The 19,329-nt window shown below is 35.8% G+C and overlaps 1 protein-coding gene across 1 annotated transcript in view; it reads left to right on the plus strand.

The window, feature by feature from the left end:
• The window catches only part of HMCN1 (hemicentin 1), a 487,037-nt gene that overhangs the window by 416,366 nt on the left and 51,342 nt on the right, over nt 1-19,329 (plus strand). Inside the window, exons 72-82 of the mRNA XM_021682591.1 lie at nt 3,100-3,241; nt 4,271-4,415; nt 4,795-4,922; nt 5,223-5,379; nt 6,860-6,981; nt 7,176-7,340; nt 8,926-9,033; nt 9,452-9,589; nt 9,720-9,854; nt 13,353-13,622; nt 16,232-16,422. Of these exons, the coding sequence (XP_021538266.1) occupies nt 3,100-3,241; nt 4,271-4,415; nt 4,795-4,922; nt 5,223-5,379; nt 6,860-6,981; nt 7,176-7,340; nt 8,926-9,033; nt 9,452-9,589; nt 9,720-9,854; nt 13,353-13,622; nt 16,232-16,422 (1,701 nt within the window). The remainder of the gene's footprint in view (nt 1-3,099; nt 3,242-4,270; nt 4,416-4,794; nt 4,923-5,222; nt 5,380-6,859; nt 6,982-7,175; nt 7,341-8,925; nt 9,034-9,451; nt 9,590-9,719; nt 9,855-13,352; nt 13,623-16,231; nt 16,423-19,329) is intronic.

Consider the following 19,329-nt stretch of genomic DNA (forward strand, 5'->3'; position numbering starts at 1 on the left):
AAAGAGCTGACCTGTCCTGTCAAGTGTCATGGGCAAATTTCTTACTGAATTTTTCTGGAATAAACTGGGACCTGAGGAGGGCCCCTCCTTGGATACCAGGAATATAGGACTGGAATCCTTGAAGAACACACTTACTGGCTCTCTGAAGCTTCCCATGCTCACGTGATATCTGTCTGCTCTCAGAGTGTCACAGCCCAGGATCCTAAATAGCCTTTAGGGTTGGTGCAAAGCCTTGACTTTGAATGCTCTGATTGTTCTTATCCTAGTAGTTACTTATGCTTTTTTTCCTCCTTTTGTTTCCCCTCATCCCAACAACTGTAACCTATTTCATCAAAAACATCTTTGACTTGGTAGTCCTCCATGGTATGACCAGTTGTTAAGGCCATGGGTTTGTATGAAGTTGACCAGAGAGAATAGTGTGAGATAACCTGTAAATGAGAATAGAGTGTAAGGCAACACTAATAATTATAAGGTGAGCAAAGGAAAAAGAAAAGATCAGAACAGAGAAGGAAGGATTCAGAGAGATAGAATTAAGTATAGGATACACTGGTGTACTAAAAGCCACGGAAAAGAGAGGGAGTGGTTGACAGAGTCCATTAAGATAACAAATTAAATTGCATCCATGGTTTTGGCAATAACACAGAAGTGATTAAAGATCAGAACAATGTTTCTTCAATAAAGTGATCAAAGGAAAAGATAGGTTACAGTTGTTGGGAGAGTTAAGGAAGAAGAGGAAATGGAAATAATTTTGGCCTATTCTTGAAATATAAAAGAGATTTTATGTGTTTATTTACTGAAAGAAAGAGACTAAAGGGGCGCCTCGGTGGCTCAGTCGTTAAGGGTGTGCCTTCGGCTCAGGTCATGATCCCAGGGTCCTGGGATCGAGTCCCACGTCAGGCTCCCTGCTCAGTGGGGAGTCTGCTTCTCCCTCTCCCGCTCCCCCTGCTTGTGTTCCTTCTCTTGCTTTGTCTCTCTCTGTCAAATAAATAAATAAAATCTTAAAAAAAAAAAGAGACTAAAGATATAGGAGAGAGAAAGAGAAGTTTATAGGATGACATGTGTTGAACAGAGAAGGAATGGGACCCAGTTCACAGGTGAGGAGATTAGCCTTGGACAAAAGGACTGACCTTTTTCCACAGAGATGGAAAGATAGGAAGGTTGTATTCACATGTAAGGTGGGAGGAGGAGAGAACTGCAGGCACAGGACTTTGGTTTTCTGCATGGAGTAGGAAGCAAGAGCATCGGTTGAGAATGAGATTCTATCTGAAGAAAGAAGTCAGATTTGGAAGAATCACTGGTGACCAGTGGGAAGAGAACCAGAGAAAACTGTAGTGAGACTTGATGACTTAGCAGAACTTATTGATGTTCATGGAACAAAAACGTAAGAATAAACTCTGAAATTTTTTATTAGCCTACAACCTTGCTATACCCACATAAAAAAATTTACAAATATATGTTTTATAGAACTTAACATATATATTTAAGAAATCACTTATTCTCATCAGCAGTAATAAGATTTTTTCACTAATAGCCCCTATAGCAATGAAAGGCCTAGAGAGGAGTGCCTGAGTAGCTCAGTCGGTTAAGCATCTGCCTTCAGCTCAGGTCATGATCCCGGGGTCCTGGGATCGGGCCCACATGGGGCTCCCTGCTCGGCGGGGGGCCTGCTTCTCCCTCTCCCTCTGCCCTTCCCCCTGCTTTGCACTCTCTCTCTCAAATAAACAAAATCTTAAGAAAAAAAAAAACCTAGAGAAAATACATGATCTCGTAAAATAAATGGAGCTGAACTGCATATTTTAGTATGAACAACTTTTTTCATTAGAAATAGACAGTTGGCCCTTGAACAACATGGAGGTTAGAGGCACTGGCCCCCCCCACACACACATACAGTCAGAAGTCTACATATAACTTTGGACTCCCCAAAATTTTACTAATAATCTATTGTTGACCCGAAGCCTCACCAATAACGTAAACAGTCTATCAACACATATTTTGTATGTTATATATATTATATACTCTATTTTTACAATAAAGTAAGCTAGAGAAAAGAAAATGTTATTAACAAAATCATAGGAATAGAAAATACAAGCTGCACTGCATTTATTGAAAAAGATCCACATATAAGTGGACCCACACAGTTCAAAGGTCAACTATATATCTATCTGGGAAAGAGCCCATATGGCAGAAAAATCTTATTTAGGCTCTTCCTGAAGTAGTTCCTTCTTTGGTTCAACCAGAAAATATCAGTCTTTGATGGCTACCTGGCATTTTTTAATGATTATGAACATCATGCATCTTAATTTGTACAAAACTACTTGTTTACATCTATTTTCCCAATTGGACTTAATAGCGAAGGTTAGGTTTCATTGTCTCTGTATTTTCATAATTCTTGGTCCCGTGCCTGGGCACAAAATAAATGCTTAACAAATATTTGTAGACTAAAATCATTTATTTACTTATTTTTAAAATGTTAAAGGATCATTATTTCCTATAAACAAAGGTAATTTATTAGTCATGGAGCTTTCCGTTGTAAGTGACAGAACTCAAACTCAAACCAACTTAAATTTTTTTAAAGGCATTTATTACCTATAGTGATTGGTGAACTTAGGTTTTAGGTATTACCAGATCCAGAGGTTCTCCTCATGTAACCAAGCATTTATGTTTTTTTTCTCTGAATCGCAACTCCGCTTGCTGTGTTTTAGATTTAGAGCTGTCCACACATGGACAGACTGCCACCAGGCTATGTCATCCTCACTACCAGACACCAGTAAAAAAATAACCTGTCTTATTCCCCAACACTTCCAACAAAGTCCTGCAGAGGGCTCTCAGGGGCCCAGCTTGAGTCACTGGCTCATCCTTGAGTATCCGGATCATTGTGGCCAGGAGAACTGGGAATACTGATTGTGCCTTTGCCTTAAGCACACTCATAGAAATAGTTCCTGAGAGGTTTTGATCCCAGAATAATGGTAGGGGGAGCAGACAAAGCATACTAGAAGACAGGCAATCCACAGCTCACTGTAGTTATTTTTGATGTTATAAAGTAGTATTTTATTCTCTTTTCCTGACATTTTAATGGTAAATTTTACTTGCTGAATCTAGGCAACACCTCGAGTACGAATCCTATCTGGAGGGAGATACTTGCAAATTAATAATGCAGATCTAAGTGATACAGCCAATTATACTTGTGTGGCCAGCAACATTGCAGGAAGGACTACAAGAGGATTTATTCTCACTGTAAATGGTAAGAAAAATTAATAATTGTTTGTGACATTTTAAAAATTTAGCCAAGGGCATTCAAAGAAATGATAACATTTTTTGTTTCTTATGGGCACACTCAATGAATTCTTGTGGTTATCTTATTTTATGAAAAAGACAACATGTAGTATTTGTATTATGGCTATATTCAAACCATATTTCAAAAAAAAATTAAAGATACATGATCTTAGAGGATAATATATGTCCAGTTGTTATTAACATATCCTGACATTTTGTGTCATTCAGATCAGAACCATTGAGAAAGGCATACTAAGGCTTTGGATGACATGTGGTTCATTATTTAGTTCACCTTTATTCATGTTGGTGTTTGAGTATATATGTACTAGACAGAGACTGCCATAGGACTGTGATCCTCTCAAATCTAAAATCTAAACATTAAAATTTGTCAATATTTAGGAAGATAATACAGACTTTTCCCCATCACAGTCTCTTTGGTTTTTTAATGTATGAAATTTTACACGATATTGGGTGACCCATACAACTAATATCTCTAAGAGTAAAATTAAAATTCAAGTTTTCTATTCCCATATGAACTCAATTATTAATAAAATACATGCTCTGAGACTTGCATGATTAATCACAGATGTGCTTTTCATTAGAACAGCCCACTTTCTGTTCTTTATTTAAAGTGAAGTTGTTCCAGTGTTAACATTCTCAGACCATTATTTGGCCAAAGAGAAATAAGAAATATCATCTTCAATTTGCATCAGACCAGAGCTGATTTTTATTCAAGCATCTCCTACAAAGCCAGATTTCACACACCATATCAGGGATTTAAAACCTCCTTCCCCCATCTGTGCTTTATTTTTAAAAACTAAGTATCTTGAGTAAGACTTTAGGAATTAAACCCCAATTCTGTTCATACTAACCTGAATTAGCTGTAGACAAAGCTACACATTTGACTCAAAGCTAACCTTGTATTACCTCTTCAGAGTCTTAGTTCAGGCTATATTATTGATATGAATGAAGTTTTCCATGTGCATCTCTTGTGCAGTTCCTCCAAACATAAAGAGTGGCCCCCAGAGTCTTATCATTCACTTAAATACATCAACTGTATTGGAATGCCTTGCTGAGGGTGTGCCAACCCCAAGGATAACATGGAGAAAGGATGGTGCTGTTCTATCTGCAAGTCATGCAAGGTAAAAGTTCTGGAAAAGAATGAAAAATACTGCAAGAACTGAAGGATAATTCCCTAAATTTTCTTTTCCAGTGCATTATTTTGGTCTTGTTATATTTAATATTAGTTCTTCATCTTAATATGAGAATCAAAATATATTATTTTAAAAGCATAATCCTAAGGCTTATGGCCAAAACATGATTATAATTCATCCAAGATCACAAGTTCATCTGCTATGCACCTTTGTGGAATATCCCTTTTTTTCCACCAAGGGTATTGCAAATTTCTATAGCAGGAAAAAGACTAAAAATGTAACTAAGTTTTGTAGAATACTCTCAGTCAAAATGTAAATAATCAGAAAACACTGATTCCAGGGACTTCACTTGTGATCTTTCTTGTAGATACTCCATCTTGGAAAATGGATTCCTTCATATCCAGTCAGCACACGTCACAGATACTGGGCGATATTTGTGTATGGCTACCAATGCTGCTGGAACAGACCGCAGGCGAATAGATTTACAAGTCCATGGTAAATATGAACAGCATCTAATCTTTGGGTTAAATGTTCTTTGATAGCCTAAACCTGTGAGATCATAAAGACCTTGATATCCGGGGCTATGTGAAGGTACCACACTCTACTGTGAACAGTTAAGACCCATGTTTTCTCCTCATTGTGGCTAGCACCATCACAACACTAAGTTCACAGAGTCTTCTTGTGTTTTAACTATGGAGCGAGTTACCAGTGATTAATTTCAGTCTGGCAGAAATACTTCAGATGGCATACTATTTGCTGAATGTGTTTCCCTCTTATTTGCTGACTTTGTTTTAGTTCCTCCATCCATTGCTCTGGGTCCTACCAACATAACTGTAACAGTAAATGTTCAAACTACTCTGGCTTGTGAGGCTGCTGGGATACCAAAACCATCAATCAGGTGGAGGAAAAATGGGCATCTTCTTAATGTGGATCAAAATCAGAATTCATACAGGTAAGTAATAATTTAACTGACAAATCCCACCTACTATTTAGAAACATAATTTTAAAAAGAATTAACATTTCAGCTCTATCAATGGGAACAGCATATATATAAAGTATGAAGAATTAGCTAGTATGTAGAGAGTATGTATTTTTCTTAATGTGGAATTAGTTTTTAAACCTCAAAGCTTTTTCTGAATTATGGGTTCAATTTTTCTATCCATAAGCCCTGTGGATGGCGATCAGAGAGATCTACAAGATTAGATTCCTATTCTGCTTTATTTTTCTTAGCACCTTTTGGAATTTTATAAAAACAAAGAATGAAAATATTTGGTATAAGGGAAAAACTACTCTGTAAAAATAATACCACCTTTAGCTATAGAATAAAAATAAAATTCTGAACCTTGAAATACAACTTAGGTATTTGGTAGCATGTGCAGGGAGGAAAAACATGTTTTTTAAAAGCTAACCTTTTAATTACTAGGAATTTCTGATGTTGTAAATGAGCATCATTTCTTGTATCTCAGTTAAGTTAACAGATAGGTATCTTGTCAAAGGAATTGCCATAATACTAAAAACAAATGTTCTTGTAGATCTACTTTGAAAATGATCAATTCTTATACATTAGGAAATATGAAACAAGGAGTGTTTCACTTGAAATTCTGTTTTTTCTCTCTTTCTCACCCTTTTAATCTTTGGGTACTGGGAGTCTAGTGATTTGAAGATATACACTGTGTAGAAAGTGTGCAATACCATCGAATAAAAAAGCATGTCAAATGTATTCCCATTGAATCCAATCACTTTTATTCTATCAGTGCACACCTTGAAATAAGAAAATAGATATTTTATTTAGATTTACTTTGAATAACGTATGTATATTTACAAGAGCTCTTAAACATTTGAAGTGATCCAGATCACTTTAGTTTTGAATTGGTTAAAAGTTAGGGGAAAGACTTATTGATATATGTACTATGCATCGCAAAAGTGTCCAACACATGTAAGGAGACATGTGAACTGGGGCAACACGTAAGACAGACGAACTTGTAATTACCCGTCTGTCAATGGAAATAATCAAATACCAATCTGTAAAGTTATTGTGAGATTTAGAGGTAGTTTATGTGAAGCAGTTGAGAAGGTACCAGAATGTATTCAGTGCTCCATAAACAGTAGCTATCATCAGTGTGCTCATTTCTCTGTATTTCAGTTAGGAGAGCACAGTTGATCATGATATAAGCAATCAGAAAATGCAAGATTCCCTCTTCAAACAACCCTTCTACCCAATTGCTTCATCTAAATCTCCAAGTTGAGGCTCTATTAACCCATTGCCCATATATAAAAAAAAAAAGTCTGATACTTGAAGTATCAGAGGAATTCCTCATTTTAACACAAGGAAAGAATTCCATTTCCCTCAATTCACAACATGGTGCCATGTTGAACCAGCATTTATGATAACTGATCTACAGTACATCATTGCTTTGAAATCTTTCTTCTAGGCTCCTTTCTTCAGGTTCACTAGTAATTATTTCCCCTTCTGTGGATGACACTGCAACCTATGAGTGCACTGTGACAAATGATGCCGGGGAGGATAAGAGAACCATGGATCTCACTGTCCAAGGTAGAACTGGCTTAGTACATGGATTAATAGTTATTATAATGATATGTTTCATTATCACACTACTTCACAAGAGGGCTTCCTTTTCCACTTACTAACATTCACTTTCTGTGTACAAAGAGAAAGATGTATGATAAGGCTTTGGAAACCTGTAAGGGTTTGAAATGTGTACTTTCTTATTGTTGTTATTGTTTTAGTCCCACCTTCCATAGCTGATGAGCCTACAGACTTTCTAGTAACCAAACGTGCCCCAACGGTTATTACCTGCACTGCTTCAGGAGTTCCATTTCCCTCAATTCACTGGACAAAAAATGGGATAAGACTACTTCCCAGGGGAGACGGTTATAGAATTCTGTCCTCAGGTAAGACCGAGCTAAGTAATTACACACCTAAGATTAGACTAATGATTAATGGGTGGCCTTACCAGGCCTTTTGTTGCACCAAAATAAAAAAATAAAATACATTTTCATTCCTAGACTTATGCATCTGGAAAAAAAATACAGTTGGGCAGGGTAACTCGGCAAAGGGAGAGAAAAAAATCTGGAAACAAAATCACAATAACTGAATATAATGAGCATGATCACTGGATTTTATGTGCATATTTACTAACCCTGAAGCTTCACAAATTCACTGGTTGCATTTGAGTGAACCACACTCTTTTCATTAGCCAACAAGAATCTCCATTCATTTAACAAAGATTTAGTGCCTAAAATAAGTTATATACTCCACTGAGTTTCTGAGAATATAAAACTAGGAGGGTTCTTGTTTTCAAGGTTTTTATAACTGAGCAGGGAGGGCTGGTATAAGTGCTAGGATGGATATTTTTGAGAGTGGTAGTAGCCATAATTTATAAAATTTATGTATTGAAAGAGAAAAAAATAATTCACCTAAATGAAAATATAGGTAATTCACATTGGTGTTTTGTATTGGGAAGGTACACTAGAGATAAACTAAAGTAGCAACTAACATCCTGGAGCTTTCTGCATTTGTGCATGTTATTCTAAGGTAATTTGTTCATTTTTTCAAAGAAGGGAAATGATGGAAGATTGTTCTCAGGGTAAAACTTGGCTTTCAAAGCCAAGTATTTTGGCTGTCTCTGAAATGTGTATAGATTGGTAACAATTAAAATCATAAAATAGAAATTAACTACCCTTCAGCACAAGGTATTGTGTTGAGAGAACAGTTTGGAACTTTCTCAAAATATTAAACAAGAGTTACCATATGACCCAGCAGCTCCATTCCTAGGCATCTACCCAGAAAAATGAAAACATATGTCTACACAAAGACTTGTATGCAAATGTTCATATAGCATTATTCACAATAGAGAAAGTAGAAACAATCCAAATGTCCATCAACTGATGAAAGAATAAACAAAATGTGGATAATCCACACAATGAAATTCTATTTATCAATAAAACGGAACAAAAATATTGGCACATGCTACAACAGATGAAACTCAAAAACTGTGCTCACGGTGAAAGAAATCAGATGCAAAGGACAGCTGTATGATTGCATCTGCATGAAATGTTCAGAAAAGGCAAATATACGAAGAAGAAGAAGAAGAAATTAGTAATTGCTTGGGGCTGGGGCTGGGGCTGGGAATGAGAAGTGACTGTAAATGGAATGAGATTTCTTTTTAGGGTAATAGAAATGTCCTAAAAATTAGATTGTAAGAGTTGCACAACTCTGTAAAGATACTAAAAATCATAAAATTGTACATTTAAATGGGTGAATTTTATGGCATGTAAATTTTGCCTAAATAAAGCTATTAATAATGATTAAAAGGCACTGTGCTAGGCCCTTCAGGGGATACAAGTATGAGTATAAGCCAAGCACCACTGTGCTATGGGGATGAAAACACAAAATCAGAGAGACATAGTTTATTGAACCAGAGAAATGGTTGCAGAAAAATGGACACCCTATGCATAAAAACTTTTTCCTTTTTAGGAGCCATTGAAATATTTGCCACTGAGTTAAACCATGCTGGAAGATACACTTGTGTCGCCAGAAATGCAGCTGGTTCTGCACATCGACACGTGACCCTTTATGTCCAGGGTATGGAAGCTCATTTAACTCATTAAAAGCTTGTTTTTTCTTCAAGTCATGTTTATTCTTGAAAGGATGTACTGTCTAGAAATACCTTGGGGATATGAAAGACTGACAGATATTTTTTCAATAAACTAAGAAAAACATACAAATGAAAAATCACACAGAACAACCCCAAATTATTTTTTTTCTTGAGTTTCTATAATCTGTCCCTGCTTCTAGTCTTCTAACGGAATTCTTCTAATGGAAACTGCCTACAGTAGCAAGACTCAAAAAAAAATGTAATATGGCCAATATTCTCTTTTCCCCTGGACAATCAAATCGCTAATAATGTGGAATATGAATCCAGGCATGTTTAACCTCGTGGCTACTTTTAAACATTTCTGCCACCAACTGGTGCCATCACTTTTTCTGTTGGTTCTTATAGAGTCTCCAGTCATTCAGCCTCAGCCAAGTGAACTAGATGTCATCGTGAACAATCCCATTTTATTACCATGTGAAGCAACAGGGACACCCAGTCCTTTCATTACTTGGCAAAAAGAAGGCATCAATGTCATCACTGCAGGTACCTACCACTGTTTCTCTCAAGAAAATTACAGCAAATCAGTGTTTTATAATTCAGAAGTCAGTATGATTTTTTTAATTAAAAAAATTTAATAAAAATTCTTCCCACTGTGCTTTCATAACCGATGTAGGCAAAAGCCATGCAGTTCTTCCCAGTGGCGGCTTGCAGATCTCCAGAGCTGTCAGAGAAGATGCTGGTACTTACATGTGCGTGGCTCAGAATCCAGCTGGTACAGCCTTAGGCAAAATCAAATTAAATGTTCAAGGTACCTAAAGAGTAAATTTCTAGGTCTTCATTGCAAAGATGCTTGTAACAATGTATACCAAAGTTCATCTTTCTAAAATAACCATGCTGCCATAGCTGTCAACATTCTTAGTTTACGTTATACAATGTGTTTTTTCTCTTACCCTTATGAAGAAGAAAATTTAATGGTTGGGGTTTTTTTGGTCACTGTTTATATAAGAAAACTGAGGCATCTCATGGTATTTTGGATTTCTATGAACTTCCATATGGTACTCTATTTCATTGTAGCACATATTTAAGGTAACTTTTAAAACCCTTCTCCCCATAATACCACATTGGATACATTATGAAACACTAGATTCTAATATCCGCTTAAAAAACAAATCATATATTTTTTAAAATCATAAAACAAAAAATGTAACTGCAGTTAACCAACTTGATGGGAAAAAATTATTCTGTAGACAAAGCAGGGTCTTTTCACATTTAACTGTTATTTTCTTGACATAATATTCATATCTTGCATGCATTGTTTTTGTGACCTGGAAGTAGATTCTGAGCTTCTGAATTTGCATTAGCTGATTTTGAATTTCCTTATAGTGTGATTTTCCTATGGTAAATTACTGACTATAGTAAAGCTTACTTAACTATGTATTATAAATCTCTTTATATTGTTAATATTTTCTGAACAAATATTTATTGCAATAATAAGTGGAAATACATTGAACATTACAGACATGATCCTTCCCTTATGGTGTACAGAAGGAAAAAAACTAAACTACCAAATAAATAATTATAAATTCTGACATATGCTACACAGAAAAAAAGGCTGAGATGGGGAATAATGGGGAAATGTGGGCACCACTTCACATTAGTGGTTAAAGTAGGCTTTAAGATGTAGGCTTCTCTAAAGGAGTACCATTTAGGCTGAGACCTGAATGATAAGCTAGGATGAGCCATGCAAAAGTGGTAGAGTATCCAAGGGAGAGAGGACAGCACATGCGGTGGCCCCATGGCAGGAAAGAGTAAGGAAAGAAGCATGGCAGTGTGGTAGGGAGTGGTGGAGAAGAAGAAGGCTGGCACAATGTGAAGGAAATCAGAAAAGAAGGTGGGCCAGTGCTTGGAGGGTCAGAAGGACCACACAAAGGTTATATTTTCTTCTCTATGCATGGGAGACCTTTTAAGGGTTTAACCAAGATGCTTATTTGGTTTTAGGAAGATCTCGTTTGCTGCTATGTAGGTAATGGTTTAGAGAAGGAGCAAGACTAGAGCTGGAGGAACTATTCAGGTCCTCTAGGCGGGGTGTTACATACTGGCTGGAAGTGAGAGTGGCTGTGTAAGTTGCAGGGGTAAATGGAAAAAGTGATGGATTTAAGATACTTCTGGAGGTGTAACTGCCAGGATGACTGATAAATCAGATTTGGGAGGTTAGGAAAAAAGAGGAATTAATGATGTTTCCTGGGCTTTGGGCTTGAACTAGTGAGTGGATGATAGTGCCATGGGGGGATGATAGTGCAAGGCGGAGGAACTGGTTTTGGAGGAAAGAAAACATAATTTCTGATTGATCCTATGAGATGTGGGAAACTATTAGAAATCCTAGTGGAGATACCAAATTGAGTTGAATATGGATTCAGAGCTCAAGGGAGAGGTATAGTGTAAGATACAAATTTGGAAGTAATCAGCATATTTCAGTCCACAAGACTGGATCAGAATTTGGACAGAAAAAGAGCTAAGGACAAAGACCCAGAACTCTACATTGTTTAAAGGCCTGAGAAAAGAGAGGATGCTGGAGAAGAATACAAAGGAGCAGGCAGACATGTTAGAGGAAAGCCGGATGGAGGCTAGGAGAGGAGAGTGTTTCAAGAAGAAGGGAGTGGACGATTTGTTGAATGCAAGTGAGAGATCAGTTGGATAAGGACCAATAAATATCCATTGGCTTTGGCAACATGGAGGTCATGGAAAGAACACTTCCATATAGGAGGGGTTTTTCCTTCACTAATTGATTAAAATTATTGGTATGGGCAATTCTGGGACAAAGAAACACATTAAATGATTAATGGCATTTCAACATTCCAAAAGCAACCAGAGATAACTGCATACTCTAGAGGCATGAAAATTCTGAACCAAATCACTCTCCTTGCAGATACAGTATGTAATGGAAAGCACAAACCCAACCACATAATGTTGGCTGATATAAGTAATTTTAACATGGTTATTCATATTTTTTTTCGCAACTTGTTGATTTTATTTTACTCATCACTATTAGTGTACTTTAAAACTTGGTCTCGGGGTGCCTGGGTGGCTCAGTGAGTTAAGCATCTGACTTCAGCTCAGGGTCCTGGGATCAAGCCCCTTGTCTGTTTCTCCCTCTCCCTCTCCCCCTCCCCCCACTCTTGCACGCGTGCACGCTTTCTCTCTCTCTCAAATAAATAAAATCCTTAAAAATAAATAATAAAATAAAATAAAATTTGGTCTCCATGTGGTCGACCATTTCTCCATATCCTCTGAAGACGTGGCAGATAGTTCTAGGTCCCCAGGACTTGCTATGCATAGGGCATTACGTGATCAGTGGAGCTCTCAGAGATCTCATTTCTGATTCCATTTCTCAGTCTGCATGTGTGGTAAAAATGTGAAAACAACGTTTGCCTTGTTTCTCTCTTAAGCTTTTTTGAATGAGTGGTAGTTTTTTTGTTTTTTGTGGGTTTTGCCGGCACATACTTAAAGGGATTATTTTTACTGTCACTGTTGTCCTCTGCACCTTGTCACTGTCTCTGGACTTGCATTGACACAAGTGGATCATCCTCTCATTTCTTTCCCGTGTGCTTGTGGTCAGTTGTTCCTTGTCTGTCCTTGATTGTTCTCTGATAATTATTTAATATTTCTTTGAAGCTCAATAAAATATCCAGGCCAATACCTAAGTGGTAATCAACCTACTGGAAACAATAGGAAGAGAACGCCTTATCGTAAGCCCTTCCACAGCTTTCGGAAGAAGTGGGAAGAGTTTTACATATATAATTCTTTTCCATGATCTATTCATTTATTTACTTAGTCATTCAAACAATACTGTGTTAAATATGGCCACTGTATTTGAGACACTAAGCACTGTAGGAAACACTTGAGTAAAAGTATCTCTGAGCAGTTGAATAATTTCCAAACCTTGAAGGGGTCTATTCTGAAAGTTTAAGTAGCTGAAATGCATCACATAATACAGTATGTTAAAGAAAATGCCTCTGTTGATACAACCTAAGTTTTCTAGACATGCAGTACCTCAGGAATATATGTTTATGTCCTCATTTAAAATTGAATAGCATTTACATTTGTTAACTATGCAGAGAATAATGTTCTGAAAATGGCTCAAAGAATTTTCTTTTCCAATGAAAACAAAGTATAGTGATCCTTTGATGATAATATGGTAAAGTCAGGATTTCATTTCTTTTCTGTGTGACTTCCGTAGAGTGATACTGTGGTGTGTACATGGTACATTTATGCTTTTAAGATGAAGTTTACACTTTGTATCTTTCAGTTCCTCCAGTCATTAGCCCCCATCCAGAGGAATATATTACTGCTCTGGATAAGCCCATCTCCCTACCGTGTGAGGCAGGTGGCTTCCCACCACCTGATATTACCTGGCATAAAGATGGGCATGCAATTGTGGAATCAATCCGCCAGCGCATCCTCAGCTCTGGGGCTCTGCAAATCGCATTTGCTCAGCCTGATGATGCCGGCCAGTACACGTGCATGGCAACTAACGTGGCAGGATCAAGCAGCATGAGCACCAAGCTCATTGTCCATGGTAGGTTATTTAACATTAATTATTTCAATCTGCTACATTGCCATGGCAAAGAGAAAAGACCACTGAGAAAAAATATGATGAAAGCCAAAGTCATGCAAAACCAGCAATCCGAAGTGGGATGTGTGTGTGTGTGGTGTGTAGGTATACTTACCCTTCTAATATGTAGGCTCTGATTATTTGTGTGGGCAAAAGTAAGGCTATGATTATGTACGTGTGAGAAAGAAAGAGAGATTTTATAAAGATAGCCAAAATACCTAATGTGTTTCCAATAATCCCCTCATATTGTGATTATTAGTATTTATACTTTGGCCATAGATCCCATTTATGGGATCCATTTGTGTTTTGTGACTATTCTGCTTACTTCTCAACTTGCAAATGATCTTCACTCAAAACTAATCTCCACATGAGCTACATTATACAGTGTGAACCTAATGAGAGTTGGGAATCTATTCGATTCATTATTTTAAAGTAGCAAAATATTTACAAGTATATTTTTATAACAGAAAAAAAAATCTTTTTTTCTTTGTATTCAGACAACTAACAAAATATCTAAGGATCAGCATTGAAATATTTTCATTGTTAATGTTTATTTTAAATATAAAATACCCATTAATATCAGTGTGAGAACACAATAAGTAAGTTAAACTCTTTCCAACTACTGTTTTCAGAGGTAACTCTTGTAATGAGTCTCTGCTTTTTCCTTTTCTACAAAATTTGTGAAAGCCATTTTTTATCCTCCAGGTATGTTTGAATTTCCTATGGCTTCATAGTTAAAGTGATGATTTCAAGCAGACACAATTTTAATTGAATAAAGAAATAATAGCCCAAATTTTAAATCACCATTTATGAGTTTTTTAAATACTTACCCTGGTTTATACCTGCTTTTAGTTCATATAATTGAATTAATCAATACACATTAGTTCTTTAGCTTCAAATAAATAATACTCTTCTTTCTCAAATTTGTATAAAGTTTACCAAAATTAACCATATACTAAACAACAAAATAATCATTAATACGATTTTAAAATAAGGTCACAATTCCTGCCCACAATGCAATAAAGCTAGAAACATGTAATAAACTTTTAATGCCAAAACCCCAACCCCAAGCAAATTTAAAAATACCATTCTAGTTAACAAGTAGGTCAAAGAATATGTTTTCATTTTCATACTATTTAGAAAATAATAAAAATAATGACACTATATAGCAAAATGTATGATGTGTGGGCCAAAGTTAAAATCAAATGTAAAGTCATAACCTTAAAATTTTCATCTTGAAAAAGAAGGAAGCAAATGTACTAATGTTACAACTTTGTCACCCTAGTAAAATTGAAATATCAATCCCAAAGATAAAGAAAATGATAAAAATACAGTATAAATTAATTAAAAATGAATCAAATATTTACAGTGTACCATTCAACAAAATAGATTTTTGTGTTTTCCCTATTATCTATGTTTCTGTGTATAATCATTCATGTATGGTTTATGTATTTACTTATATAATTAAAAAAAAATTTTTGCTGAATACAGCTTTTGTCCTGTCACTTTTCAGAATGTCATTAAAATTGATCTATTTCTTACTGGTATGTTTGAATAATTCCAAAAGTCATAGTTTTTGGAGGGGAGTATATTTTTACTTTTTGAGCTAAGTATTTGTAATGCTTTTCAAGCCTTTCCTTTAGAAGTAAATAGCTTAGTTCTAATCCACTAAGGTATTTGTTAGTATATTAAAATAGTCAATTGATCTTTCTATATTGCCTAAATTCCAGTCCAAAAAAAATTTGACGCATAGGAAGTGTTTGCATAGAGTTCTGAAATCACTATAAAAATTTATTCTGCAGCAGTATAAAAGCTGAATTAAATGTCTTGACCTGGTTTTACTTGCATTTGTTGTAACACATGAAATACTGCAATAATTTTTTTTTCCATAACACTTTGTGATATTCAATATGGAGTGAGTGTTTTACAGTGTTTTAAACTGGTGACTTTTATCATAAACGTTTGTTCTCACAGTATATCTGTGATAAAAATCCAGTGATTATACAACTACAGAAGCATTTTTGGATTTTGTTGCTCTAGTTTGTTTGTTTGTTTTACTTCACTGCAATAAGCATAAGAAACTTAAGTAAAAGAAAGTTAGGAAGGGTGGCTCAGTTGGTTAAGTGTCTGCCTTCGGCTCAGGTCATGATCCCAGGGTCCTGGGATCAAGCCCTGTGTCAGGGTCCCTGCTCAGTAGGGAGCCTGGTTCTCCTTCTCCCTCTCCCTGCTGCTCTCCCTGCTTGTGCTTTCTCTCACTGTGTCAAATAAATAAATTTTAAAAATCTTAAAAAAAAAAGAGAGAAAGTTAGGAAGCTAAATAAAATCTAAGGATTTCTAATCTAGTTCTATGTCATTTGCTTAGAAACTGATTGTGAATATATTCAACAAGTTGAAATCCATTGAGGTTCTTGCTATAGGCATCTTTCATGATAACAAATCAATATCTTAATACATTTTATTTTACTATTTCCAGCAAAATTATCCTCAAAAGAGTCTTTTGTGTGTCAGTATTCTGTGTGAATAAGGGTATTATTGAACATCCTGAATGACTATCTTTTTTAAACTTTTCTTAGTACCTCCTAGAATCCGAAGTACAGAAATACACTACACGGTCAATGAGAATTCACAAGCCATTCTTCCATGCATGGCTGATGGAATCCCCACACCAGCAATTAACTGGAAAAAAGACAATGTTCTTTTAGCTAACTTGTTAGGAAAATATACCATTGAACCCTATGGAGAACTTACTCTGGAAAATGTTGTGGTAAGTTTAATAGATGTGAATAGGTACTTTACACCAGATTGGTAATTCACCCTTTTACTTTTAGTAACTTAGCCTGGAAATATATTCTTTAATAATGAAAGAAAAATACTCTTATAAATTCAGGGCAAAAAATGAATTTCACATATATTTCATTTTATGGCCCAGGTCTAAGAATAATATTTAACAGATGGTAGGAACTCATAAGTGGCCTCCTTCTAAAATTATTTTATTTTTGTGGAAATCTGTTTATCAGGAAAAATTCTAAGTACCTCTGTTATATTCCATGCATGTAACCATGTATGGGAATGATTAGGAGAGTGGAGATAGAAGAATGTCTGATGCATTATTAAGCAGATATGAAAAGCAGTTTTTCTGTTCTTTTCAGGATTTTGAATAACCCTTTCTAGTCATTGACAAGGAAACTAAAGTCTTAGGGATCTACACAGGCTAAGATCTTTTAATAGTCTTAGGTGGTACTTACCCAGTCTACAGAATAGTAGCTATCAGAAGCATCTCAGTTTTTGTGGTAGCCCACTTGAAGAAGAATCTATATATATGCATACTACATGACTTTTAAAAATATTTACTGTGTGGTTTGAGAATATCAATACTTGGCCCCGAATATGAAACATGGTTATAAATGTGAATCACTTTCAGAGCTTTTGTGCATATCTTATTCCTATTCCTTGCCCTTCAAAATACCTAAACTTCATTACAAAATCTTTGTGGAATTAAATTTGAACAGATTAAAATAATGAAATTGATTACATTCACTTTGTAGTATAATTTTGGCCATTAGCCAGACTCCTGGGATTATCAGGTAAATAACCCTAGTGATTGGCTGTATCACTGGGCCCTAACTCAACCACATGTGCCAACAAAAATCATATTTATTCAAATCAGTTGTAAAATGTGCCATTATTTTATGTACCACTAAGAAAGAAAAAGTACAGTTAAGTAAACTGGAGAAGGCCATCAATTTTTAAGTTGTATCGAGGTTTCAGGGATATTAAAAGTTAAAAATATGAATTTTAGAATTGATAAAATAAGGATAAATTTGTTTGTTTAAGCTAGTAAATACCTTTAGTGGGATTACCCCCAGGCTCAGGAATGTTGAATTTGGGCCCTCTATTACACTTACAGACCTGAAGGAATTAAATGAGCAAGGAGAGTTTAGACTTTTAGTGGGACAGTGACTCAGATATGTTAAAAAAACATAACAATAAAGTAGTTTATAAATACTAGATGAAGGACTCAAATGATGAGTAGAAATCTACTTGTGAATAGTATGTACAATCCAGATTTTTAAGTGCTTCACTTCCATAAAATCCTTGATTTTAAGCTTAAATTGTTATAAACTGAGAATTTTAAGAACACCTGAGTGATATGGAGGTGGGGAGACCTTTATAGAGAATATGATTTATTCCTGTTTGCCCTTTAAAAAAAAGTATGCAGCCAACCAAATTTAGATTGTATCTACTATTAGTGATTACAATTTTTATGCTACATTTCCAAGCAACCCTTTAATGTTTCAATGCAAAAAAAAATATTCTTAAACTTTTTAAAGAGAAGGAAAAGTAATGTACTCAGAAGCATTCAATCATTAATTCAAAAAATATTTATTGAATACCTTCTGTGTGACCAGCACTGATTTATGCAGTAGTAATACATGAGGTAACAAAGAACTCAAAGATCCTTGCCTTCATGCAGTTTATTTCTAGAGGAGGGAGATAGACAATAAAAAAATAATAATAAATAATGTATACAATAATAATAAACAATGTATACAATACATCAGAAGAAAATAAGTAGTATGAAAAATAAAAGAACAGAGTAAAAGCGATCAGAATTTGGATGGGTACTGGTTACATTTTTTAATAGGATAGTCAGGGTGAGTCTCCTTTGGGAAGGGGACATTTGAGTAAAACTTAAAGGAAGTGAGTTGGCCAAGCAAATATCTGGGGGAAAAGCATGATAGGCAGGTAAAACTGGGATGTTCCTCTCTCAGATATCTAGAGGAAAGAACTTAAGGTGGGAACATGCCTAATATATTGGAAGAACAGGGGCCCAGTAAAAGCAAAAAAGGAAAAAAAAAAAAGAAGAAAAGAAGAAGAAGAAAGAAAAGAAAATGAAGGCCAGATCATGTAGCGTCTTGTAGATTATAACAATTTTGCTTTTTACTTTAAATAAAATTAGAATACATTGCAGGTTTTGAGCCTGGGATCAATGTTATCTGTCTTACATTTTTGCAATACTGCATTGACCATTGTAATGAGCAGAGGCAAGGGTAGAAGCAGAAAGACCTGTTGGGAAGATGATTTGAAGTCTGAGGAGAGATTATGTTAACAGAGAAGGGGTGGGAAGTGGCTGGATTCTGCATATACTCTGAAGCTAGGATTTCCTAGCTAGATTGCCACTGCAGTATGAGAAAGGGAAGAGTACAGATGACTCAGATGCCTGAGAACAAAAGGCATTAAAAACTGGAAGGACAAAATAGCCATCAACTGATATGGTGAAGGCTATCGATGAAACAGGATGGTGAAAGGGAAATTGGGGGTTCGGTTTTGGACATGAGTTTGAGATGTCTTTTGGGCATACAAGCAGAGAGGTGAAATGGGAAGTTCAGTGTAACTGGAGTTTGGAAGAAAGCTCTGGCCTGCAAATACTGGTCCTCATCAGCATACAGATAGTATTTAAAGCCATGAGACTGGATGACATCACTAAGGACCCAAGTCAGATAGAGAAGAGGACCGAAGACTGAGCCCTCTCGCATGCCAACATCAAGATGTTAATATTGAAGGGAAGCCAGGAAAAAAGAGATGGAAATGGAGCAACCAGTGAGGTAGGAAGGAAACTAGGAGAAGGGGGTAGCCTGGAAGCCAAGTGAAGACATGGTTTCACAGAGAC

This window comes from Neomonachus schauinslandi, chromosome 6, assembly GCF_002201575.2.
Source record: "Neomonachus schauinslandi chromosome 6, ASM220157v2, whole genome shotgun sequence".
NCBI classification, from domain to species: Eukaryota; Metazoa; Chordata; class Mammalia; order Carnivora; family Phocidae; genus Neomonachus; species Neomonachus schauinslandi.